At 41.8% G+C, this 26864-nt stretch overlaps 1 protein-coding gene across 3 annotated transcripts in view; it reads right to left on the bottom strand.

Moving 5' to 3' along the window:
• Positions 1–1123: 1123 nt before the first annotated feature.
• Positions 1124–26864, bottom strand: part of MRAP2 (melanocortin 2 receptor accessory protein 2) — a 46702-nt gene continuing 20961 nt past the window's right edge. The window contains exons 1-3 of one of the 3 annotated variants that reach the window (XM_058566864.1): positions 16022–16066; positions 12705–12831; positions 1124–2681 (exon numbers count right to left, since the gene is read on the bottom strand). In XM_058566864.1, coding sequence (XP_058422847.1) covers positions 2288–2650 — 363 coding nt within the window. In that variant the 5' untranslated portion in view covers positions 2651–2681; positions 12705–12831; positions 16022–16066 and the 3' untranslated portion in view covers positions 1124–2287. Of the gene's footprint in view, positions 2682–12704; positions 12832–16021; positions 16122–26864 lie in introns of those variants that run through there. The other 2 variants (XM_058566863.1, XM_058566866.1) reach the window with 2 other exon arrangements.

Below are 26864 nucleotides of genomic sequence, written 5' to 3' on the forward strand. Positions count from 1 at the left end.
GAAGACTGTGGTAGGCCAATGGCCCCCTAGACATGTCTATGTCCTAATCCCTAGAACCTGTGTATATGGTACCTTCCATGGCAAAAAGGACTCTGTAGATGTGATGAAGAATCTTGAGATGGGAGATTATCATGGGTAATCCAATATAATCACAAGGGTCCTTATAAGAGAGACAGGATGGTCAGAGACAGATGTAAAGTAGAAGCAGAGGTTGCAGTGATACAGGGCCATGAGCCAAGGAGTGTGAGCAGCCTCTGGAAGCTGGAAAAGGCAAGGAAATAGATTCTTCCTTGGAGCCTCCAGATGGAACACAGGCCTGATGACACCTTGATTTCAACCCACTGACACTGATTTTGGACTTCTGCACTCTAGAACTATAAGAGAATAAATTCGTGTTGCTTTAAGCCACTAAGTTTGTGGTACTTTGCTACAACAGCAATAGGAAATGAAGTCAGGAACCAACATGAACATGAAGCACATGCTGCCTGCTGTGCTGTAATGAAGTTCTTTGTCTCTGATCAAGGAGTCTTGTGTCTCCTGCCAGCATCCACAAAACTGCGCCAGGCTGACTTGTTAGCTTGCAAGAGGGGTAAAATCTTAGACCCTTCACGGTTCTTGACATTTAGTTAATAAAAATGATGGTATAGTCATGGATATTTTTCCAACTTAAATATTCTGCAGTCTTCTGACTAATAAATCTACTTCTAAATAAGATACCACTTAAATAGTTTTGAATCTTAATAAGAAATAGCCCATGGTTTTATTTGGTTACTTAAATTACAAATAATAATATTCATATTAGTAAAAGTTAATAAATCAGCATTCTTTAATGAAAATAGCAAGTATCTATTTGCAAGAATGTGTGTTAATAACAAGAAATATTCCATGCTTTGTTCTACTGTTTAGTGTTAGACTCTTAAAGAATATTATTTTCCTCAAAAGATATTATGGGAGAAGGATTTGTTTTGGTGGAATAATTCCTAAATGAAATCTGGTGCATGACTCAGACCACTGGGATCCTAGAGATGACAGAAATTAGGAGGCATTACAAACATGGAATAGTTTTTAAAGGAAATGAAAAAACCGGATGCGTGAAAACAAAGAACCAGAGAATATTCCTGTGCACTCAAATACATTTATTTTTTAGCTTAAGCAAGACAGTGGTGAACAAATTCATAATGAAAATGCCACCCAGAGTTTAGCAGTTGGCCATGCATGCAACTGTGTGCAAAGCCAAGTTGTTTCCAATACCAGTGTGAGGGGTTAATTCTGTTTTGCACCAGGCCACCCTGAATATCTGTTGGTGGGTTATTTACAACCCATTCACCATCTCAGCTCAACGCCCACACACTAGCCACATGACCATCACCTACGCATCTGCCAAGTGAATAGCACGGCAAATAGCACTTTTCTTGTTCCATAGCCAATGGCACAGCAGTGTAACCAGACACAGATACACTAACACAGAGACACTGAAGTCACCTTCCCTCACTCAGCTGACAACCTTCCCTACATTTCTTGGGGACAGAAGTGCCATGTGATGTACCATGGATTGGTACTCGTCCTGGGGGGGTAGCAGCAGGACTGCCCCCAGGTTTGAGCATGAGCGGTTACAGGTCCTCAGAAGAGCTGTTTCAGCTCAACCAACAGAAATGTTAGCCACAGTGTCTGTGTGAGACAAGTCTCCTCACATCCTGGTAGATACTCGGGCCCCTGATGAAAGCTGGGCTCAGTTGAGGGTTGAGTGGAAGGTATAGACATGAGGATTCTACAACAAGAGATAGGAGGCAGTGCCCTAGTTTATACTACTTCAGGTATATCCCAGCCTACTCTGGATGGAAAGTCATAGATTCACAAAATATTAGAGCTGGAATGGATCATCTACTCCAGACTCCTCACTTACAGTTAAAATATGGCAGCCCAGAGTAGTAAAGCAACTTGCTAAAGGTAGAGCATGGTAGCAGCAGGGCCAGACTGGAACACAGTATGCCAACCCCCATTCAAGAATGCTGACACCGAGTACGTGGCCAAATTTTTCAATAAGGAAGATGAGACAGTGTAAATACTTTGATCTAAAAAAAACCCCAACTGTGTTTAAAGGCATAAATCTTGGCTTAATCAGCTCTCTTCTGAGGGGGCTCTCCTCTCTGTCTCTTTGTCTTTCTCCATCTCTCTCTCTGTGTCTCTCACTCACACAGACACACACACAATTTTGGTGAATGGAGATTTCTTGCTATACAAAGACAAAACCCACATCTTCAGGAAGACACTCTACAGAGCATGTTTCTCAATCCAGGTCTTTGTATGAAGTCTGGGAAACTGGCTTATTTTCTAGAACAATAGGTGGTTCTGAAATCAGAAGATCATCCTCCCCAAAGGAGGAGTTCTGGTCCGTGTTCACGAAGTTGGGGATGTCAAACTTCATGAGCCTGTTCAGCTCCTCCTCTGGCCGCCCGCTGCTTCTGATGGCTTCCTGGAGTTGAACATTGCTGTCGAGGACTGTGGTCTGGTGACAAGCTTTGGCCCTGTCCAAGTGTTCCACTTCATTGATGTAGCAGTGAAAGAGAGACCTGGACTCCTCATTGCCCTGACGAGAAAACACCTTATCTGGCTCCAGAGGCCTTCCAAAGTCTGACACAAAGCTGTTCATTCTGAATCTCTTCTCTGAAGACTCTGCATTGCTATAAAGAAAAGGAAAATAAAAGATTGCTTACATTCCAGCTCATTCACCTGCAGAATTGCAGTTTTGGGCATGTAGGGCAGGCCGGCATATTTCCATTGAGTATCTATTGAGTGCAAGTCCCTGTACAGAGCATGCAGACAAACATCAGAACTGAGAGACATCACTTCTGAACACGTACAAATAAACCCAAGGCAAATCTCAAAGACGAGGCCCCTGGACCCTCCTGAAAAGAGACATCTTGCTGAGGAGTCCCCGAATATTCTGCATCATACTCTAGTGTCTTTAGTGGGACTCTTGGATCATCTATATCAGAATTACTTGAAGTGCTTCTTAAAATGCAGAATCCTGGGTCACAGACCCTCAGAACCTCTGGAGGTGTGGCCCAGTAATCTGTATTTTCACAGAATCCCTAAGGATCACTACTCATACTCAAGTTTAGAACAACTGACCCGCATCAGGTGGGCCTGAACTAAAACAATACTGTCTCACAGAGCTGAGTTGCAGATTTGTCAAAGCATTGTCATATCCCTTTATCTCACTTGATTCTCCAAACTGACCAGTTCCATCATTTCGGGCAAGAATTATTATACCCATTTTACAAATGTGTAAGCTGAGGTAAGGAGCAGTCAGATTGCCCACTGGAGTCACACAACCAGTTAGTAATAGGAGTGGGAATAATACTCAGGTCCCTAATTCCTTGTCCTATTTAGTGTGGAACAAATGAGCAATTCAGTGGTAATAAATCAGTGAATCAATGAATAAAATAACTCAATTAGTCCCACAAATGAATGAAAGAAAGAGCATGGACAAATAGAATAATCTGATATCCCATCTAATCACCACCCTCTCCAGATTTGTCAAGGTTGCTCACACACAGGTAGTGACTCCTTAAGGGCAAGAACCATGTCTGAACACATTTTCAAACCTAGAACAGAATCTGACAAAAATTAGGCTCTAGGGTCTACGTTGAAGTGTGTAATCTCAGTGATTTCAGGTCTTAAGTCTCTTCCTTCCCATCCCATCACTCAGGATAAAGTGCTTATGACCAAGTTCCCATGGGGCAGGGAACATGGATTCATTTACAGGTCTGGAAAATATGACCATATATACTAACCTCCAGATTATCAAGAGTCACTTGGATCTCAGAGGTCAGTAATCCTAGAAGTTTTGCAATCCAGCCAGCCGAGGAACTTTTATAGCAGATCCATCTCCTACCATAATTACCTGGGTGACATCAGACAAGGAATTCCTCTCGGAAGCCTGAGTTTTTCCTTTTAGTAATAAGTCTAGTTAACAAATCTCATTGCCTGCTGAGCAAATATGATGCGAAGATCAATGACGTACACAAGAGTACAACTTTCACTAGGTCATGTATCCAGAATTCAGAGAAAAATCACTTTGGAGGGACTCTGACTTCTGCTTTAATGCAAATTTAAGTGGTCTTATCTTTCAGTAAATGATTTTCTTCCCCTAATTGTCGCTTCACTCAGGTTTAAATGATGTTTAAGAACAGGGATGAGTGTGCCAGCAACCTGTGACCTAATAAGCGGAAATGTCACCTAGGAAAAGAGGGGCTTAACATGTTTGGGAAAAGCATGATTAAGATTGCTGGGGCCCATTCCATTCCCCATCCAGGGCTAAGGAGCACTGAGTGATAGCTTTTCTGCCTGCCTGGGGCTTCAACTGAGTGTAAAAGACCAGAAACGCAACTGTGTGCGGCAGCTCGTCCATAACACAGGCTACATGATCTCAGCACTCAGAACTGGCTCCATTAACCACCCTTGCTGAAGAACTCAGGCCCAGCAGACCAAGGGAGTTTTGTCCCTCCCCAGGGCACAGCCAAGGCAGTGGACATTCCGGCCCCTCTGAGATGTCCTCCCTGCCCACCCTGCTCCCACTGATCTTTCCCCCGATGATCTCGGTGTGAAAACAGTGCAACTTGTCTGATTCTCCATCCCTAAGAACAAGGGGAAAGTTCACCTTTGCACTCTTAAAGTCTGGTAAACATTAAATACTCAACAGATCGACCTTTCATTCCTATTTTCTTTCCTTGACTGAGAAACTATAGGACCTGTACGTGAAAAATTGTGATCCCAGACACAGCTTGCCTCAATTCAGTTTCTATTCACCCTACCATTGGGTAAAATCTACATACTGAAATCCATAGATCTTAAGTATAAAATTCAATGTGTTTTTATTAATGTATACACCCATGTAACCACCACCCCAATCAAGATACAGAATATTTCCTTTATCCTAGAAAGTTTCCTTCCCTTCAATTTCCACCCCCTTTAGGCGAGACTGCTCTGATTTCTATTTCCATTATTAGCTTTGTTCTTGAATTTCCAGTCAATTTCCACCTCCTACAGGCAATCTGTTTTGAATTGTATCACCACATATTAGTTTAGCCTGTTCTTGAAATTTATACAAATGGAATCATACAACATACAGCCTTTTGAGTCTGGATGCCTTTGCTCAGTATAATGTTTTTGAGGTTCATCTATGTCGTTGCATGTAACAATAGTTTGTTCTTTTTCTGGCTCAGTAATATTCCATCATATTAATATACTACAATTTGTTTATTCATTCTGCTGTTGAAGGGCATTTGGGTTGTTTCCAGTTTAGGGGTGTTGTGAGTAAAGCTGCTATGAACATTCTTAAACAGTCTCTCTGTAGATATGTGTTGTTATTGCTCTTGCATAAATACCTAAGAGTAGAATTACTGGGTCATACAGCAGATGTATGCTTAACTTTACGAGAAACTGCAGAGTTTTCCAAAGTGGTTGTGCCATTTTACACTCTCACCACAATGTATGTGAGCTACAGTTGTTCCACATCCTTGTCAACATTTGGTGTTGTCAGTTTTTTTTAACATTAGCCATTCTAGTGAGGGTGAAATAGCATCTCATTGTGATTTGAATGTGCATTTCTCTGATGTCTAATATTGAGCATCTTCATGTGCTTACTGGTTTACCTTCTTTTGTAAGTGTCTGTACAAGTCTTTTGCCCGCTTTTAAAATTGGGTTGTTTGTTTTTTGTTATTGATTTGTAGAAGTTTTGTAATATATTCTGAATATAAGTTCTTTGTCAGATGTATGTATTGCAAATATTTTCTCTTGATCTGTGACTTTCACTTTCATTTTCTTAGAGATGTCTTTTGGTATGCAGAAACTTTAAATTTCAATTTTTTCAATTTATCAACATTTTAATTTTATGCTTAATGCTTTTTATATCCTCTCTAAGAAATAATTACCTACCCTAAAATCATGAAAATATTATTCTATGCTTTCTTCTAGAACTATGCTGTCCAGTACAGTAGTCACTAGCCATAAGTGGCTATTTAAATGTAAATTAATTAAAATTAAGTAAAATTTAAAATTTGGTTTCTCAGTCATATTACCCAAAATTCAAGTGCTCAATAGCCACCTGTGGCCAGTGGCTCCCTAACTGTACAGCACAGAGAACATTTCCATCATCACAGGAAGGTCCACTAGACAGAGCTGTTCTAGGAGCTGTTCCAGTGTACATGCCATTGGATACATGATCCATGATGAGACTGGGGCGAAGGTTCATTTCTTTTCCTCATGTTTATCCAGTTGTCACAGCACTTTGTTAAAAAAGACTCCTTTCAACTGACCTTATACAAAACTCACCGTATTTCTACGTACTAGCAATAAACAAGAAGAAAATGAAAAAACAGTTCCATTCACAATAGCATCAAAAAAAATAGAATACTTAGTAATAAATTTAACAAAGGATGTGCAAGACCTATACACTGAAAATTTCAAAACACTGCAAAGGGAAATTAAAGAAGACCTTAGTTTATGAAAAGATATACCATACTTGTAGAGTGGAAGACTTAAGGTGGAAAGCCAAGTAACCATAGACACAAACTAATGAAGGTTCCTTCTTTCAACAGCCAAAATTTCTGTTTTTTTCTGCTAACGCTCACTCTCCAAGGCCTTCCAATAGTCATTCTTTATATTTTGTCCAGATTTTATTATTGTTATTGGCAAGGTTATTCTGAAACAAGCTACTCAGGCATTACTGGAACTGGAACCTACCTGCCTAATCTTCTGGGCCCTTTATGAAGCATGTACGGTGCCACCTCCTGCAAAAAGCCTTCCCTGACTCCTCCAATCTGAGTTAGAATGTTCTCTTGGAGGACTGAGTGCTTCTCTCCATCTTCCCTCTCACTCTGTATTATGCCCATTTCTTTATTTGTCTGGCACCCTCATTAAGAATTTGACCTCTTGAGGGCAGGTATTCTGTGTTTCTTGCCTATGTCCCCAGTACCTTGCACAGTACTAGGCATATAGCAGCTGCTCAATAAATTTCTGGTAAATGAATGATGAAGAGATCTTGAAACTAAAGCAACCCTTGCCTTGGCAGAAGGCCTCTTCTACAGTTCCTACAGGGTTGGAAATCAAGTCAAGGGCATACCCAGCTAAGGCCTAAAAGCAAGAGCAGGTGAGCCTTAACAGAGAGATGGTCTGTTAATAGAGAGATACTGAGTGGACTCCAGAGTCAGAGATAGAGGAGGTCCTGCAAACTAGTCACATCCAGGTCTTCCCTCCACCTATTTTTGGCCAAGGGAAACACCCTGTCTCTGACTGCCCTCGGCAATGCTCTCCATGTCTCCTCTGTTCCAGAGTCTTCCATGAGGCCTCCCCATGTGAGTCCTTGGAGCTCACAGACCACAGAGCTACTAACAGGGCATCTTGCACCTTCCACAACTGGCCAGCCTTGGAGTCTGCAGGGGCTCAGTTTCCATGGAGGGAGACTTCCTGTCATTTATTGCTAAGAATCCCTTCAAGGAAGGTGAGTGAAAACACTACCCCTCAGTGGTTACCCAGTCTTTAAAGCAGCCTAGCCCTCATGAGTCACACCTGAAAATATTCTTTTCTATTTAATGACGTGAATATCAAAGGATTCTCACTAATTAGGCAGGGGCAGTTTGCAGCTGAATATTGTCTTAATTCAGTTTTCAGGAAAGAAGCATATGCCATATTGTTAAGGATGTCTTTCTAGCCTTATAAAACATGTGCCTGTGGACGGCCTGGGTACTGCTCTATGCGGTTTTATGCTCCCATGACAGAGAGAAAACAGCTAGCTGAGACCTTCTCATTTTCTCAAATTTGGTTGGCATATGGAAAAATAATGCTCACTGGCACCTATTAGAGCATGTAAAATAGTTTAAAATCAACTTGTTCTTCTACAGCTTTGGTTACACTTGTGAAAATTAAAAATTACACCTTAAATTCCACCTTAATTAAAATTATAGTTAAAACCAGAAGCCACAATCTTCAACAACTGGAACATTGAAAGAATAAGAAAGGGGCCGGCCCGGTGGCATAGCAGTTAAGTATGCACGCTCCACTTCAGTGGCCCGGGGATCGCAGGTATGGATCCCGGGCACGCACCAACACACTGCTTGTCAAGCCATGCTGTGGCAGTGTCCCATGTAAAGTAGAGGAAGATGGGCACGGATGTTAGCCTAAGGCCAATTTTTCTCGGCAAAAAGAGGAGTATTGGCATCGGATGTTAGCTCAGGGCTGATCTTCCTCATAAAAAAAAAAAAAAGAAAGAATGAGAAACTTTGAGATGTCGACTGAACTAGCAATTAATGTCATTTTATAAGTATCATAAAGAAAAGAAAGAATACTGAAGAACATTTGTGCTATAGACTGCATGTCCGTGACCCTCCAAAAATCATATGTCGAAACGTAATCCCCCATGTGGTGGTATTAGGATGTAGGGCCTTTGGGACGCGATTAAGTCAGTCATCAGGGCACAGCCCTCACGCGTGGGATTAGTGGCCTTATAAAAGAGGCCCCAGAGAGCTCCTTTGTCCCCTCCTCCATGTGGGGACAGTGGGAAGTCCACCATCTATGAACCAGGAAGCAGGTTCTCACCAGACACTGAATCTGCTGGTGTCTTGATCTTGGAATTCCCAGCCTCTAAAACTGTGAGAAATAAATTTCTGTTATTCATAAGCCACCCAGTCTACAGTACTCCGTTATAACAGCCTGAACAGACTAAGACAATTAGTCAGAAAATTTAGAATCACCAAGAATTTTAGTGCTTTTCATTATTTTTGTCACATTCCTATCTTGTCATCAAGAAATTGAGATCTAGCTAGAAAGTTCATAAGAAGTTCTCCTGTGTCATCCAAACTTTTAAAAAATTATAATAGTTTATTTTGACAGAAACTTTAACTTTGAAATCATTTGTTTCACTTATTTGTTTTAAGCATTTGTATTCCTTATTTTCAGCTTGTAATAAGAAATGCAATTTGGACTTAACCTACTGATTGCAACATCACTGAACTCCACTAGTAAGTTGTGTCCAGATTGTTCTGATTCTTAGTCTTATCTTCTCACCATGTTGTGTTGTGTATTCTCTCTACCTGTGGAACTTTCCATACCTAACAGAGAGCCTCTAATGTGAAGATCCATCTAGTCCTCTGGCGTCTGCACTGATTGTCATTTACTCCCATGACACTCCCCCGCTCAAGAACCTTCTCTCCCCAAACTCTTCTGCCTGATGTTTCTGATGCTCCACTCACATCACCTGGCCTTTCCAGTGTCCTCTCCCACCAGTTCCCTCACTAACCCTACAGTCCAGCCACATGGGACCTGACTGTCCCCCAGTGCACTCAGGACTGTCCCTCCCTGTGCCTTGTACTGTTCCTTCTACCTGATGGGCCCTTCTACCTCTCTCTATCAAAATCAAATACTTTCTTCATTGTCCAACTCAAAGGTCACTGCCTTCATGGAGACTCTCTGATCTCCCAAAGGGAAGGAATCTGTCCCTCCTCCGTGCACCTGCCGTATTTTACTTCTCTTACAGGACGCATCCCTTCCTGCCTCGTGCCAGAGCGATTTGTGTAGGGTCTTTCCTCTCCTATATAACGCTATGCTGTTTTCATTCATCTCTGCATCTCTCAAAGGGCCTCACAGTCATTAGACCCTCAATGAGTGTACAGCTCATGTGCAGTGAACAGCTGTCTCTGCAGGTCGTCCAAAGCCTGGTTCCCGGGAGAGGCATAGCCACTCCAGTGTTTAGTGAAGGGCTTCTTCCTCTGTGACCCAAAAGACAAATCAGGTCAGGAGGGCACACTCCTTTGCATTTGCAGAGGGAAAACACCTGCAATGCTCTGGATTACTCCCCTAGGAATTTTCCAGATTTATGACGAGTTTTTACAAATGCAGGACCTAGTCTTAGCATGCCCACGACTGTCCTCAGGTTTGCTCCTCTCATGAGAAGCGGTGGGCAGTCCAGCCTGTGGGCACCTGGTATTTCCAGCAGGCACTTCCAGTGGATTTTAAAGATGCATAAGCTAAACAAAGACCTACTAAGAGTAAAACCTTCTGTCATTAACCAGTGAGAAAATAATAATAAGCACTAACATTCATGGCGCTATAGCCTATACTAAGAGCTTCATCTCATGTAACAAGCCCAACAGAGGCACTGATCGAACCCTCCCATCTGGGGAAGTGCCTTTGGTTGCTTCAGTTGGTAGTTCTGACTTACTAGGAAGATGTCAGTATCTCTAGGGCAAGGAAGAGTCCACTATCTTAGAACAACCCTCAGCATGGTCCTGGGCAAGGTGTAACTGTACACTCAGTAAACACCTCTTAATTGATGGGGAATTAAAAGTAACTCCTGAACAAAGGTGTATAAATCGAATCCAATACATAAAATAGTCAAGTTTTCTACTTGTTGACGGTGGTAGACATCTCAGAATGACAAGACTTCCTCGGGAACCACTTGCCACATTTGCACTTTGCCAGCTAGTCCCTGTGGCCTGGAGCACTGACATTTTCCTGCTCTTAGCTTTTAGGCGCACTGTACCCATCCTTAGTGAGTGCCATATTCAGCTGAATTGCAATTCAAGGTAAAATGTAATTTCCATTTTTACAAGGTCATGCGCAATCCTACAGTTACCACTAAAAGAAGAACACCTCCACCTAGACAAGGTGCAGTTAGAAAAAGTCTGCAAAAGGAGCCTATATAATGTCTGGGGTTTGAAAATTTTTTTAAGAACTCCGTAATATTCAACATGAAAGTGGGATCCACGTCTTTCCCATTACTCTTTCTTTCTCTGACAGATTTATGAAAATGGGGCTATAATGCTCTAACAAGACAGCAGACAGAGTAAATGGCTCCTTAGCTGAGAAAGCAGAGGGAAATGGTTCTCTTATCTTCATTATCCATAAGGGATCCAGGTAAGAGGGGTTTTTCTCCCCACACACAACAGCAAATAGTCCATGGGAAAAATAATCCCCATTAAAGCTGCTTCTTGGGCCTAGAAGCTTTTAAGAAAGGTGATGTCACTTTTACAACAGTCTTTTCCCTCTGCAGCACACTTTTCTAGTGCTCACCAATATCTGGTTCTCTTCTCCTTCTGGGCACAAAGATGACCCTTCGCAGCCTGGGCAGTCTGGTGGGTGTAGCTAGTTCTGGCCAATGAGCTGTGAAAGGAAGGGATGTGGGCCACTTCCAGGCTGAGGAACAGAAGGCTGTGTTCTCTTCCCCGTCACAGTGACCCAGGAAGCCCAGTGGTTGAGACAGTGCAGCTAGAAGTGGAGAAGCTTCTGTCCACCCCTTACTGACCCTCAGCAAACATGCAGCTTGAGCAAAAAACAAACCTACGCTGTGTTACACTGAGATTTGGGGAGCTGTTTATTACTGTCTCATTACCTAGTCTGATGATTACACAGTCCTTCCCTCAACAGATGCCACTGACTAGTCAGTGACTCCAGAATGGAAGTTCTTATGCTAATATGACCCCAAGTTGAAAACTTCAAGGGAAAAACTTGCCCATTTTATCGAGGTGTCATTAGCTCTGTGCTGTCGAATGGGTCTCAACAACTTCTGCCAGCCAGCGCTGTTAAATGGAGGTCCAGCTGGGGAAGGCAAATACATGTTCTCTCTCAGGTAAACTGGGATTGATTCCTGCTGGCTGCCTGGAGTGGTGATTTGAAAACGACTCTGAGGCAAAGTCTTGGCTATGCAGGGAAGATAACACAGTTGATTAGTGATGTCTGCTGGGAGCATGGGCACAGGGCCTGGGGGCACGGGTTGCAGTATCTGCCATCCTTGTGTCTTACTACTTTCAAAGGGATGCACGTACTCTTTCCGTGCATCAGCAATGATGAGATCCTAGGGAGCCATTCAGCCCTGCCCTGAGATGCCTCCATGGAGAACAAGATAGAATCAAGTGGTAGATTCAGCACTAGTCCATTTTGAGCTTGCAGACTTGATCAGGTATCTTAACCAGAGTGTTCGAGTCATAGCCCAAAAGGATGCTGCCCGATACGCTACTTGAGGAAGTAGCTGTTTTTCGTGACAAACTACCCAGACAGCCTGAGATATAAAGCAGTCAGAATTCAGACGTCAGTCCTCCCAGCCCATCACCAAGATTCTCTACTTAACCTCCTTTCTAAAGTCATCTTACTGTTTCACTGAGACACGCCAAGGTGAAGCTAGGGTAGAATGAGGCAGCACTTTGTCAAGTGTGGACGCAATGTGAATGCTCAGGGCCTCACTGTCCCACGGGAGGATGGGTTTCTTCTTCTTCTCTCTCCTACTCGTTACCAAACCCTTCAGCTCTCACCAGGCCTTGCACCAGCACGGAAGGGCTGGACTAATCCTCACTGAGTAGCACGTGAGCCTGGCGTATGCCAGCAGCTCCATGGGTATTAGCTCATTTAATCTTTACGGTAATCCTAGGAGGCCATCCTGTTTTACTTTTATAAATAAGGAATCTCAAGCATAGAGAGGTTAAGAATCAGCCAAAGGCTCAGTGAGTAACTGGGAATGTCTGACTCCAGAGCCCATGCTTGGTCCAGTATTTGATAAAGGAAACAAATCTGATCACTTGCTGGTATCTTTGGTTCAACAAAAGGAAGAGATTAAACATTACCAATATGTGATAATTCAATGTAGTGGTTAGTAACAGGAGCTTCAGAGCCAAAGAGGCTTTAGTCTGAGGCCTGGCCCCATGGTTTTTTACCTGTGAGACTTCAGACAACTGATTCAGCCTCATATTTCTTGTCTGTGAAGTGGGAACACTTATGGGATTTACTGCATCTTCCCATGAGGACTTGGTGGGATTACTTATATCAAGTGATTAGTAGACCCTGGAATACAGTGAACATTAAAAAAAGGCTCTTATTATTATTCTCAATGATTTATCATTCTTTCCTCCAGGCCTAATTATCACAGGCAAACTTAAAATTGGTTTTTTATGTTAAAGTGGGCTGAATGGAAAAAATAATATCTGTTTTAGAGAACATTTCTGCCGAATCAATGTCAAGTTTACTAAGCTCTAAAAGGCCTTTTAACTGATCCCTTTAGGGATTTTCCCACATGTCTGTTTCTTTGCGTTTCTATTAGGATATACTGCAACCAAATGCCACATCTTATGCTGCCTCAGGCTCAAAAGAGCATTTGAAGTGGCCTTGAGGGCTGCTGCATTATCCTATCTCGTTAACAGCAGGCAGAGCTGCAAGGACTCTGTCCTTTGATTGAGATTATTCAGAACCACGAATTCAGACTGAAGACACAAGTCACAGCTACCCAGGGTCACCACGACATGTTAGGGAATGTGTTAGTCAGGGCTCTGCAGGGAAACAGAACCAACAGAGAGAGAGATTTATTGACAGGAATTGGCCTATGGATTGTGGAGGCCGGCAAGTCCCAAACCTGCTAGGCTGGCAGGCAGGAGACCCAGGGAAGAACTGCAGTTCAAGTCTGAAGGCAGTCTTCTCCCAGAATTCCTTTTTGCTTGAAAGAGTTTCAAGCAAAAAGGAGTTCAGCAAGCTTTTTGCTGTTTCTAGGAAGGTCTTCCACTGATTGGACGAGGCCCACTCATATTATGGAAGATGATCTGCTTTACTCAGTCTACTGATTTAAATGTTATCTCATCTAAAAAGAAACCTCAGAAACATCTGGAATAATGTTTGATCAAATAGCTGGGCACTATGGCCTAGAGAAGTTGATACATACAATTAATCATTACAAGAAGTCATGTTCTATTTTGCACTAGGGTGTTCCCATCTGTAAAACCACCGGCATCCCACATCAAACAAATATATCTCAATAACTCCACAAAAATCCATCTGTTCCTCCATGGAAAAGGAAGATAACAGGGTGTTATTATTCCCTGACCAATCCATGACATGCACCCTAATCTGAGTTTGTCCTCAACTTCTCTTGCTACTGTTGCAATCTACACCATATTGTTAAATTCCCCGGACCAATACAACAGAAGCAAAGGCATGTGCAGATGTTTATGAGGACATGGAGAGAGAAAAGGGAAAATTCATGTCTTTATAGTGGCTTTTTAGTGGCTGTTAAAGAGATTCTGAACCATATGTCTCCATATACTTCAATAAAATGGTATTTTCCTCTCATTTAAAATGTGTTTAATTTTTTTTTTCCAGACCTTAATGTCTGAAAATAGCTGAGTGATGGGCAGAACTGTGCCCTTTACCCAGGTATTTGTTATAGTTCAAGTGCAGGCTGAAGACTGAACAACAGATACTGGAGACTATCTGACGAGATACAGCAATGAGAATACTGCTGCCAGGCTGCCAGCGTTAAGTGAGATACCAAACAGAAAATGTTAGGATTTGTGCTAAATTTCTTCCATTTACTCTCCCAGGTCACTCTCCACTGCCCCCCACCCACCCCTGCTCTGTGCCCTGGGAAGCTGATCTTTGATGGAGGCTCTGGCTGGGTTGTTGTGTTCAGCCAACGGGGGCAATGGTGGAAGATGGGGAGGGACGAGGAAAGTAAGGTCTGCGTATGTATTTTGAGGCTTCCTCCCTGAGAGGTCACATTGGGCTGGCTGTGTCCCTCGACCCAAGGCCACAGCTCCTCTCAGGCACCCTCTCTGCAGGACTCCTGGGTTCCAGTCAGGGCCCCCTCCAAATCTAGGGTGGCATCCACTCCTCAGTGTTGCTAGCTCTGGGGTCCTGCACTGTCCTGCGGGGTTGTCCTCTTCCCTGGCCACAATTACCGTAAATAATCCCTTTATCAAAAGTTCTTCTGGGCGCCAGCCCAGTGGCGCAGTGGTTAAGTTCGTGCGCTCTGCTTCAGTGGCCCAAGGTTTGCAGGTTCAGATCCTGGGCATGGACCTGTGCACCACTTATCAAGCCATGCTGTGGCAGGCGTCCCACATATAAAATAGAGGAAGATGGGCATGGATGTTAGCTCAGGGCCAACCTTCCTTAGGAAAAAGAGGAGGATTGGCAACAGAGGTTAGCTCAGGGCTAATCTTCCTCACCAAAAAAAAAAAGTTCTTCTAATTACCTAATTTGAGTATGCTATTGCCTGCTGGGACCAACTAATAAGGTATCCAACATACTTACTTTTCCCTTTTTTTTAAGAGTTGGGGTAAAAAAAAATCCTCTAGAACATTTCTGAGTTTTTTGCAAACTATAACTGAATAAATACGTTTTGATGTTACCCAACATTTTTTAAGTATCCATGTAATAATTTCCTCCATAAATCCAAAGCCCAACATAAATGTTCTTTATAATGCTGTGATAATTATATAATCCTTAGTGGGTTTTTTTTTTTTCTGGTGAGGCAGATTAGCCCTGAGCTTACATCTGTTGCCAATCCTCCTCTTTTTGCTAAGGAAGATTGGCCTTGGGCTAACATCTGTACCCATCTTCCTCTACTTTATCTGTGGGACACCTGCCACAGCATGGCTTGATAATCAGTGAGCAGGTCTGTGCCCAGGATTCAAACCTGCAAACCCCGGGCCGCCGACGTGGAGCGTACGAACTTAATCACTACACCACCAGGCCAGCCCTTCCACTTTTATCCTAGTTTCAAGGAAACTCAGTGTTGAACTCAGTGATTATTGTCAATAATTAATTTAGTTGAGTATCTAGTAACAACTATTTCTCTGCTCCTTGAAATGTGTTTTAAAACTAGTTTTCATCCCATTTTTGCTCTTGTCTTTTTTCACTGTTTTTAGTCTGATGAGTCATCTATATTCTTTTGGGACTAAGGACAAAATACATCCTAATTAATAAATATTTCAATAGAAAAATCAGGCCTGGATCGGCAATAAGACTATAGGGAAGGATGAAGAAACCCAAGTTCACAAGGGTCCACTTGAAAACAAGCCCCACAGGCAAGAGGGGAAGCGCCAGGAGGAAGGCAGATCCACCCCATCGGCGCCTGGTCCAGACAGCAAATCCATAACCAGCCCCATCTCTCCCCGACTGGAAGCAGTCCCAGCCCTGGACACTATTTCTGTTTCTTCCGTTCCCTGTGGGGCTTAACACACATTTAGGAACAGCCTAAACTTACTCTTGGTGTGGGGCTCCTGTCTTGGTCAGCAAGGTCAGCACAAAAAACATGAAAATCACGAAGACCGCGAGACCAACCCAAAATCCAATCACAATGGAATCTGCAAGACAGTTAATACTGGGATTAGTATTTCACAGCAGTTCAAAACTGGAACATTCGAGGCATCTGGGCTTTTGGGACATGAAATGAGAGAGGACGTCAACAATCTCATGAGACAATCTTGACCCATCAGTCAACTGGGGACAGATAAGATGTAGGGAGAGAGAGGGAAGAATCTGTGTCGCCTCTGGGTTTCTGTCTCAGGTAACACTAAGGGACTTAGGCCTTATTGACTCCTGGTTTCCATATCCCACTGAAGGAACTTAAGACAGAACATAGGCCATCTAGGTCCTCAAGAATTCCACCAAAATGTGAGTTAGAAAATACTCTTAGCAGAGACAGCAATATGAAGCTTAAAATGAATTCTAATTCAAACCAACCCAATTTTGTATTTTCACTGATGTTCATGCCGGAGTAACTCAAGTCCTCATTACTCTTGCTGAGAACATACAAATGGCCCCGAGTGCTCTCCCAGTCTTGTCTTTCCCTGTGCTTCATCTGTGTGAACCTGCAGGATCACAGCTCTGATAATGTAGCTGTTGTATGAAAAACTCTTCAACAAAAATAGACCTGACCTTTCCAGATTAAAAGAGATCCCATAAGTAAAGCATTTTATATAATGTCTGGCATCTGAGAAGAAGGTACCCCACATTTGCTGGCTATTATTGTTAAAATTACCATTTTCTCCCAGTTTACCCTTACTTTAAAATCCATGTTTCCTATTGGACTAGAGGACACTGTGTCCCTTTATTTACCTCAACTCTTAGCCACAGCTTCCTAATACCCACGCCTCTCCAGGGGCTCTTACCTTGACCTGGCTGGAACAGTGTCCCCAACCTAGAGCTAATGAAAGTCTATCCATCCTTCAAAGCTCATTCCTTACACTATCTCCCTTACAAAGCCTGGACTAACTTCCTCAACTAACATGCTCTCTCCCTCCTTTGAACCCCAGGACATTTTTGTCTGTGCTTCTCTGCATGGGCCCTTCCTGGATCCTATCTTGGGTAACAGTCACTTATGTATGTCTCTGGGACAAAGGTAAGACTTGATTGTCTACAGAACCTGGCACATACACCATAGGGTCTCAATTCTGGGGGATGCAACAGAGTTGAATTATTTTACATCTTCTGATCTATTCTAAGAAGTTTATCTATGTGGGAATACCATAAGGATACTTAGCAATTTGTAAAAAATCAATGATTGGAGCTTATACATTAAATGTGTTTAAATGCAAAGCATTATTCTAATTAAATTATGTATATGTAGCACTTTTTCTAAAACGAAGAAATCAGATTAGCAATTTACTCTGCATATATATACTATTGTCTAGAAGTTAACAACTTTTATTTAACAATGTTTATTCAGCACTCTGAATGCAAAACTCATGTATCTTTCCTGGGGGTGCCAAAGAAATAGAAATTGTAGACTTTGCCTTATAATATAATGGAAATGTGGCCTAAAAAAGACATAAGGACAAGTGCCAAAAAATACGTGTACACAAGTGCATCTAACACGTAACTATAACATCACAATTTCGGGGGCACAGAGTGTGAAGCACCATTGTACAGATCAGGACAGTTCAGCACACTGTGCTTCATCAACTGCCTGCACAGCAAAAGCAAATTCTTTTTGTGTGCATGTGTTAGGAAGATCAGCCCTGAGCTAACATCCATGCCAATCCTCCTCTTTTTGCTGAGGAAGACTGGCCCTGGGCTAACATCTGTGCCCATCTTCCTCCACTTTATGTGGGACGCCGCCACAGCATGGCCTGACAAGCGGTGCGTCAGTGCGCGCCCGGGATCTGAACCTGGGCCGCCAGCAGCGGAGCAGGCACACTTAACCGCTACGCTACGGGGCCAGCCCCACAAAAGCAAATTCTAAAACAACACACCAGCGTTACGTTTAAGTCCTCAATCAAGAATTTAATCTACATGCCTTGATTCACATTGGAAGGTGTTCTCACAGGACAGCTCTCACATTGCAAATGGTGGCTGGATCCCGTCCTCCAGTCCTCTCCCAGGGTGGGCAGAGGTGGAGGAGGGGTGCCTTTAACCCTTCCCTCTGCCCTTCTACTGCTCCAGGGAGCTGACTAAAAAGCTGCAATAATGTGAGGCATGGGAGAGTCACAGCCCTCAGAGAAGTCCTGGGGGAGCAGAGTGGAGAGGAGGGGGTTGTGGTTAGGATTTGAGAGTCCCCATGATCCAACAGCATTTCCAGATGTTTCCTTGATAATGCGGCATCTATGTTTCCCATCACAATATGCTTTAAGTAGCTCTGCTTACTCACATTCCCCTACAAATGAAATTCTGCTTCCCCAGAATTATTTCCACTAATTTTCTTCTACCCCATCCTCTGCCACATGGCCTGACCCCAGGGCACTGCCTCACCCTGAGCCCCTTTAGGGGAACAACAGACATCTCCATCTCATCCCAGGAATATCCAAACTCTCTTAAAGTTTTATTTATATGCCAAGTCTCATGGGCGTCAGCACTGCACTAAAACGGGACCACAGAGCCCCTGGTCTTCCCCAAAACACCCAGAATAGAGAAGTCAGAATAGAGGTTTACACAGTGAGGCTCTCACGAGGCCAGTTGGTTAAGGAAGCCAAGAGAAGCCTTCCAAAGGGGTTTCTAAGAGAGCCGAACAGCCACCTCTGTCCTGTCTATAAACTGAGCCTCTTAGAGACCCTTACAGTGAGGGTGTAGAGCAAATTGCCCAGGGGAATTCCAAATGGGATGTGGCATAATAAAATAACTTCCCCTCAACCTGACCTCTAATGAATGGAATGAACAAGAGAGCTGAAGGCTGACAGCTGCACGGTTTTCACTGGTGTGACCTTTTTCTCTGTATATTATCTTTTCCACTCTAGGGCAGGACCAGAGCAACCACCCACTCACTCCCCCTCCTCTCCACCTCTGAAGAACAAATTGTGACCCTTCCAAGTTTAGTTTGAAAGAGAGGATTCAGGACACCAGAGCCAGCACTGTCCTCACATCACTTCTGGTTCCTAAGGCATTAGGGTCAGTTTTGTGGTGTGTAATCCTGGCAAGGAGCCAACAGTGATGTTCTACTGACATTCTACCTCTTCTACTTGTCTCTATTGTGCTCCCGATGACACGTCTTACTCCAAGCCTTTGCAAGCTCTAGCTCTGCTTCTCATCTTGATGACCTGGCTTCTTGCTGACTCATCCATGCATGTATCTGGCATGATCTGCAAGCTGGCATATGACAAAAGTATGGAATGTGGCCACCATTGATGGCTCAGAATAAGAGGATGCTCCTTCAGTCTTTTCTCAACACAGCAGCCAGAGAGGTCCTGCTAAAATGTAAAAGTGTCCCCTCATTGACTCACAGGCTTTTGCTTCTGCTTTTCTAAGAACATCCTGTCTCACCCAGCCAAGCCCTTCATAAATGTCCCATTTCTCTCCTTCCCTTTATAGCAAAATTTTTGAGATATTTGTCTGTACATACTGTCTCCCAATGCCTTTCCTCTCACTTTTTCTTGAACCAATTCCATCAGCCTTTCACTCCCACCACTCCACTAAAATTGTTTTTAAAATCATTGCCAGTAACTTCTACATTGTAAACCCAACAGTCAAGACTCAGTTCTCAACTCACTTTTCCTAATGGTAGTACTTGACACAAACTATTGTCTCATCCTAGAAACCCTTTCTTTACTTGGCTTCCAGGAAACCACAACTGCCCAGTTTTCTTCCTACCTTTCTGTACATTCCACTCAGGCTTCTTTGCTGCCCAATTTATAAATGCTAGTGTGCCCCAGGGCTCAGTTCTTGGACCTCTTCAGCTTTCTATCTACACTCATTCATTCAGGTCTTGGGTTTGAATATCACTTATATGCTGACGACTCTGAACTTTACACATCCACTGCATGACTTTCCCCCCATGTCCTCCTTGGATGTCTGATATGTCTCAATTTAACAGGTCCAAAAGTGAGCTCCTGATGTTCCTGCTTCTCCCATAGCCTTTCGCACCTCAGTTAATGGCTATTCACCCTGCCAATTAATCAAATCACAAATCTTCAAATCATCCTTTTTCCCTCACACCCCACTGCCAATCCACTCACAAATCCTGTCAGATGTATCTACAAAAAATATTCAGAATTTATGCACTTCTCACCAATCCAAGCCCCCAAGATGGTCCAAGCCTGGTCCATGGTCCAGCTGCCTGGACTACTGCAATAGCTCTCTGACTGGTCTCTGCTTCCATCTCATTCCCCTCCTTCCCCAGCTGCAGAGTGGCCTCATTGAGACACGAAGTGGCCAGATGCCACTCCTCAGCTCCAAAGCCTCAAATGACCACTCAGAGAAAAAGTCAAAGTCCTTAGCATGACCTCTAAGGCCTCAATGTCCTCTTCCTCATTACGTGACTTTGTCTCCTGCTGCTCTGCCTCTTATTCACTCCCCTGGCACCATGCTGGCCTCCTCGTTGTTCCTGACATGTTCCATTTCACTCTTGCCATGGAGTATTTTCTGGAATGTTCTTACCCAGATATATTAGCTCAATCTCTCACTTCCTTAAGTCTTTTCTCAAATTTCTTCTTCTCAGTAAGGCCTTCCACGGCCACTCTATCTGTACTTTCACCTCCACACTCCACATTTCCTTTCCCTACTTCATTTTTCCTTTTTTACCACCATCTGGCATAGTTTATTTAACTTATTCCTTGTCTGTCTCTCCCACTAGAATGCAAAACTGAGAAGAGGAGGTATTTTTGTCTTTTCTGTTCACTATTGTATCTCCACTGCTTAATACAGGGCTGCACATAACAGATGTTCAATAAATATGTGCTGAAAGAATGAACAAAGGAATGTCCACTCAGCTGGTACCAATTGTATGTCAGGCATATGTCCACTTCTGATATATTATAAGGTTGAATACCAGATTCAAAACTGCAGGCCAAAGGAGAGTTCACAATGACCATCAGAGATTGTTTCTCAGATGAAAGACCCTTGAAGGTCAAAATCTAAATTGTAGCAGGCAGAAGAACTTAGTCTAACTAAAGATGTAGTTATCATTGCCAAGTGTGATCTGTTACAGGTAAAGCAAATGATGCTAACTGTTATGCTCATTCTTCTCCTAAGTGCTTGCCCTTGAAATGTCTTGCTTCTGTTATTTTGAACCTGTCCCTAGACTATACCAATGTACACAGAACAATAGTTGACTTAATATTTTTTATTTTCCTGTATGTCTAGGTTTTTGTTTTTGTTTTTTGGTGTTTTTTTTTGGTTTGGTTTTCATTCCTTTCTATGTGTCTCACATATCGTCAGGTTCCTGAAGCTAAGGGCCTCTACTTTAATCAAATCTCTTACATCAGAACAGTAAGGATTCACCCAGGCATTTTTGTTTTTTCCTGATGTGAATGTTAAAACTAACAAAAATACTCTTCATTAATAATATAGTACTTAAAGTAAGTATGTAATGTGTCACACTTCTGCCTACATTTTGCAGGAATTTTTTTCTAGCTATAATCATTTCTAGAATACAATATGTTCAAAAAAATATTTTCAACTGTCTCTAGAAATGTTTCAACCAAAATTACAGCAGCAGGTCTGTCTTCTTTGCTCCTTAAACTAAGAAAAGGAGACAGGAGCAAACTGACACAAAAATAAAATTTGTCTCAGCACGCTGTAAAAGCCTGTATGACAGGGAGATTACATGGCAATTTGCCCAGTCATTTTGATTTCCACTAAAATTCTTAACAAGCAAGTGTTCTTACCCAAAGATTGTCCCAGAAAAACAACAAATTAAAGAATTAAAGGCAATTAAGGAGGGTGATTTCACACCCTGACAGCAACAGCCTTCCATCAGATGATCAATGACAGCACATCCTAATGGATTCCATGAGCTTTTTTAATTTTCCACAAAGACAAAGAACTACTGAGCAGATATCGATAAAGGAATGAGTGAAAGTATTTAACTATTACTTTTCACTTCAGGGGTAAAAGACGTGGTTTAGTGAATGATTTTTTAGAACAAAAATAGAAAGCCCTTGGTCCAGGAAATGAGTAACTCTGAAGCTCTGCTGATGAAGACCAGAGGCGGGAACCAGCCAGAGTACCACTGCCCCCATCCCTCTAACTGCGTGGCTGGATGCTCCACCACCGCCACCAGCAAATAATGGCAACCAGGCCCTTGGGACCCACGTGTGAAGCCTGGGCTCTTGTGGTCCTTCCTGCAACAGGGAATGGGGACAAAGGCTAAACCATGTAGTTAGCTGGAATGGGGAGTCGACCAAGATGGAGGCTTAGGAGGCTCCTGAGCCCCCCTTCTCCCATGGACTCATCAAATGTACAGCTACATATGGAGCAGGTATCTCTGAAAAAGATCTAGAAACTAGCTGATGAGAAAATATCCACATCAAAATGGGTAGGAAAGGTTGGGACACACTCTTGCCATAAATCCCACCCCCGGCATAACGGCATACAGTCGGGAGGGAACCCCCAACTCCCACCTTCTCCTCAAGGAGTGAAGGATTTGGACCACATATCCAAAGCCCCAGCTTTTAAGACTCCCACCAGAGACATGGGCTCCAGAACATCTAGCTCTGAAAGCCAACGGGGCTTGTATCCATGAGAACCCCAAGACTACAGCGAACAAAGAAGCAATTCTTAATGGGAACGCAAGCCCTTACCACAGCTACCCCCCAAGGTTTAATGCAGAAGGAGCAAGCAAAAATACCCATCTCCCAGTCTTTCCCTAAAAGGGGTTTATCTGCATACTTTAAAAGATGCTGCCCGAGGGCCAGGTTTCTAATTTAGCAAGCATCAAGGGGCTGCCATCCTCCCCAGAGACCAGGGAAGCCTGTGGACACCTCCTCCACTTTACCTCTCTAGCCTCATCCAATAATAAAACCAAGTTGCCACTATCTCCCTGGAAGAAGCTTGTACTACCGAGGTCTGGAACCCCAGCTTTTGTGGCTGCTGTCCAAGGGACAGGACCCTGATCTCCTGGCTCTGACAGCCAATGGAGCTTGCATTCATGAGTCCCCCAGGACGGTAGCAAATAAAGGAGCAGTTTTTTTTTTTTCTTACTGAGGTCACATTGGTTTATAACATTATATAAATTTCAGGTGTAATCATAGTATTTCGAATTCTGTATAGACTACATCATGTTCACCACCAAAGTCTAGTTTGCATCCATTATTGTACAAATATCTCCCTTTACCACTTGCACCCTCCCTCCACCCCTTCCCCTCTGGTAACCACCAATCTGTTCTCTGTATCTTATGTTTCTTGTTTTTGTTGTTGTTGTTTTATCTTACACATGTAAGTAAAACAATACAGTATTTGTCTTTCTCTGTCTGACTTACTTCGCTTAGCATAATACCCTCAAGGTCCATCCATGTTTTCACAAATGGCAAGATTTCATCTTTTTATGGCTGAGTAGTATTCCGTTGTATATATACAGCACATCTTCTTTATCCATTCATCTGTCGATGGGCACTTAGGTTGTTTCCAAGTCTTGGCTATTGAGAATAATGCTGCAATGAGCATGGGTACATATATCTTTTCAAATCAGTGTTTTCATGTTCCTTGGATAAATACCCAGAAGTGGAATAGCTGGATGATATGGTAGTTCTACCTTTAATGTTTGAGAAATCTCTATACTGTTTTCCTTAGTGGCTACACCAGTTTGCATTCACACCAGCAGTGTATGAGGGTTCCCTTTTCTCCACATCATCTCCAACTTTGTTATTTTTTGTCTTCTTAATAACAGCCTTTCTGACAGGGATGAGGTGATATCTCATTGTGGTTTTGATTTGCATTTCCCTAATAATTAGTGACGTTGAACATCTTTTCATGTGCCTGTTGGCCATTTATAGATTGTCTTTGGAAAAATGTCTGTTCAAATTCTCTGCCCATTCTTTAATCAGGTTGCTTTTTTTTTTTGCTGTTGTGTTGTATGAGTTCTTTATATATTTTGGATATTAACCCCTTAACAGATGTATGATTTGCAAATATCTTCTCCAATTGGTAGGTTTCCTTTTCGTTTGTTGATGGTTTCCTTCACTGTGCAGAAGCTTTTTAGTTTGACGTAGCCCCTTTTATTTTTTCTTTTGTTTCCCTTGCCTGAGGAGACATCTCCAAAAAGATACTGCTGAGACCAAAGTCAAAGAGCGTACTGCCTATGTTTTCTTCTAACAGTTTTACAGTTTCAGTTTCTTACATTCAAGGTTTTAATCCATTTTGAGTCAAATTTTGTGTATGGTGTAAGATAACGGTCTACTTTCATTCTTTTGCATGTGGCTGTCCAGTTTTCCCAACACCATTTATTGAGGAGATTTTCTTTTCTCCATTTTATGTTTTTGGCTCCTGTGTCAAAAATCAGCTATCCATAGACGTGTGGGTTTATTTCTGGGCTCTCAATTCTGTTCCATTGATCTGTGTGTCAGTTTTTGTGCCAGTACCATGCTGTTTTGATTACTATAGCTTTGTAGTGTACTTTGAAATCAGCGATTGTGATGCCTCCAGCTTTGTTTGTTTTTTCTCAGGATTGCTTTGGCTGTGTGAGGTTTGTTGCTGTTCCATATAAATTTTAGGATTCTTTGCCTTATTTCTGTGAAAGATGTTTTTGGGACTTTGAATCTGTAGATTGCTTTAGGTAATATGAACATTTTCACTATGTTAATTCTTCCAATCCATGAGCCAGGAATATCTTTCCATTTCTTTGTGTCTTTTTTTATTTCTTTCAACAATGTTTTATAGTTTTGAGGGTACAGATCTTTCACCTCCTTGGTTAAATTTATTCCTAGGTATGTTATTCTTTTTGTTGTGATTGTAAATGAGATTGTATTCTTGATTTCTCTTTCTACTATTTTGTTATTAGTGTATAGAAATGCAACTAATTTTTGTATGTTGATTTTGTACCCTGTAACTTTACTGCATTCATTTATTATTTCTAAAAGTTTTTTGGTGGATTCGTTAGGGTTTTCTATATATAAAATCATGTCATCTGCAAATAGTGACAGTTTGACTTCTTCCTTTCCAATTTAGATCCCTTTTATTTCTTTTTCTGAATAAAATGGCCTCTATTATATCGAGGTACTTTCATTCTATACCCATTTTATTCAGAGCTTTTATCATAAATGGATGCTGAATCTTGTCAAATGCTTTCTCAATGTCTATTGAGATGATCATGTGATTCTTATTTGTTTTTGTTAGTATTCTCTTATAATCCTTGGTATTTCTGTAGTATCCATTGTAATTTCTCCTCTTTCATTTCTGATGTTATTTATTTGAGCCTTCTCTTTTTCTTAGTGAGTCTAGCAAAGAGTTTGTCAATTTTGTTTATCTTTTCTAAGAATCAGCTCTTAGTTTCATTGATGTTTCCTATTGTACTTTTAGTCTCTACTTCATTTATTTGCACTCTGATTTTTATCATTTCCTTCCTTCTACTGAATTTGTTCTTTGTTCTTCTTTTTCTAGTTTCTTTAGGTGCACTGTTAGATTGTCTATTTGAGATTTTTCTTGTTTCCTCAGGTAGGCCTGTATTGCTATAAACTTCTCACTTAGTATCGCTTTTGCTGTATCCTATAAATTTTTGTATGTCGTATTTTCATTTTCATTTGTCTCCAAGTATTTTTTGATTTCTCCTTTGATTTCTTCATTGACCCAATAGTTGTTCAGTAGCTTTTTCTTTAATCTCCATATATTTGTGACTCTTCCAGCTTTCTTCTTGTAGTTGATTTCTAGTTTCTTACTGTTGTGGTCAGAAAAGATGCTTGATATGACTTCAATCTTCTTAAATTTATTGAGACTTGTTTTGCGGCCTGATATGTGATCTATCCTAGAGAATTTTCCATATGTATTCAAAAATAATGTGTATTCCTCCCATGTTTTTGGTTGGAATGTTCTGTATGTATCTATTAAGTCCATCTAGTCGAATGTGTCATTTAAGGCCAATGTTTCCTTATTGATCTTCTCTCTGGATGATCTATTCATTGATGTAGGTGAGGTGCTGAAGCCCTCTACTGTTATTGTGTTACTGTCAATTTCTCCTTTATGTCTATTAATATTTTCTTTATATATTTAGGTGCTCCTATGTTGGGCACATAGATATTTACAAGTGTTATGTCCTCTCGTTGGATTGTTCTCTTTATCATATGTAATGCCCTTGTCTCTTGTTACAGTTTTTATTTTAAAGTCTATTTTGTCTGATATAAGTATTGCTACCCCAGCTTTCTTTTCATTTCCATTTGCATGGAATATCTTTTTCTCTCCCTTCACTTTAAGTCTGTGAATGTCTCTAGACCTGAAGTGTGTCTCTTGTAGGCAGCATATATATGAGTCTTGCTTTTTTATCCATTCAGCCATCCTGTCTTTTGATTGGAGCCTTTAGTCCATTTACATTTAAAGTAATTACTAATAGGTACGTACTTATTGCCATTTTGTTACTTGTTTTCTGGATGTTTCTGTAGTTCTTCTCTGTTCCTTTCTTCTTCTCTTGCTCTCTTTCCTTGTGATTTGATGACTTTCTTTAGTGTTGTGTTTAGGTTCCTTTCTCTTTATTTTTTGTGTATTTATTATAGTTTTTTGGTTTGTGGTTACCATGAGGTTCATATGTAACAACCTATGTATATAGCAGTTTATATTAAGTTGATGGTCTCTTAAGTTAGACCACATTCAAAAAGTCCTACATTTTTACTCCTCCCCCACGTTTTATGTGTTTCACATCATAGTTTACCTCTTTTAATTTTGTGCATCCCTTAACCTCTTATTGTAGACAC

Source organism: Diceros bicornis, chromosome 23 (assembly GCF_020826845.1).
Source record: "Diceros bicornis minor isolate mBicDic1 chromosome 23, mDicBic1.mat.cur, whole genome shotgun sequence".
In the NCBI taxonomy this organism is placed as follows: domain Eukaryota; kingdom Metazoa; phylum Chordata; class Mammalia; order Perissodactyla; family Rhinocerotidae; genus Diceros; species Diceros bicornis.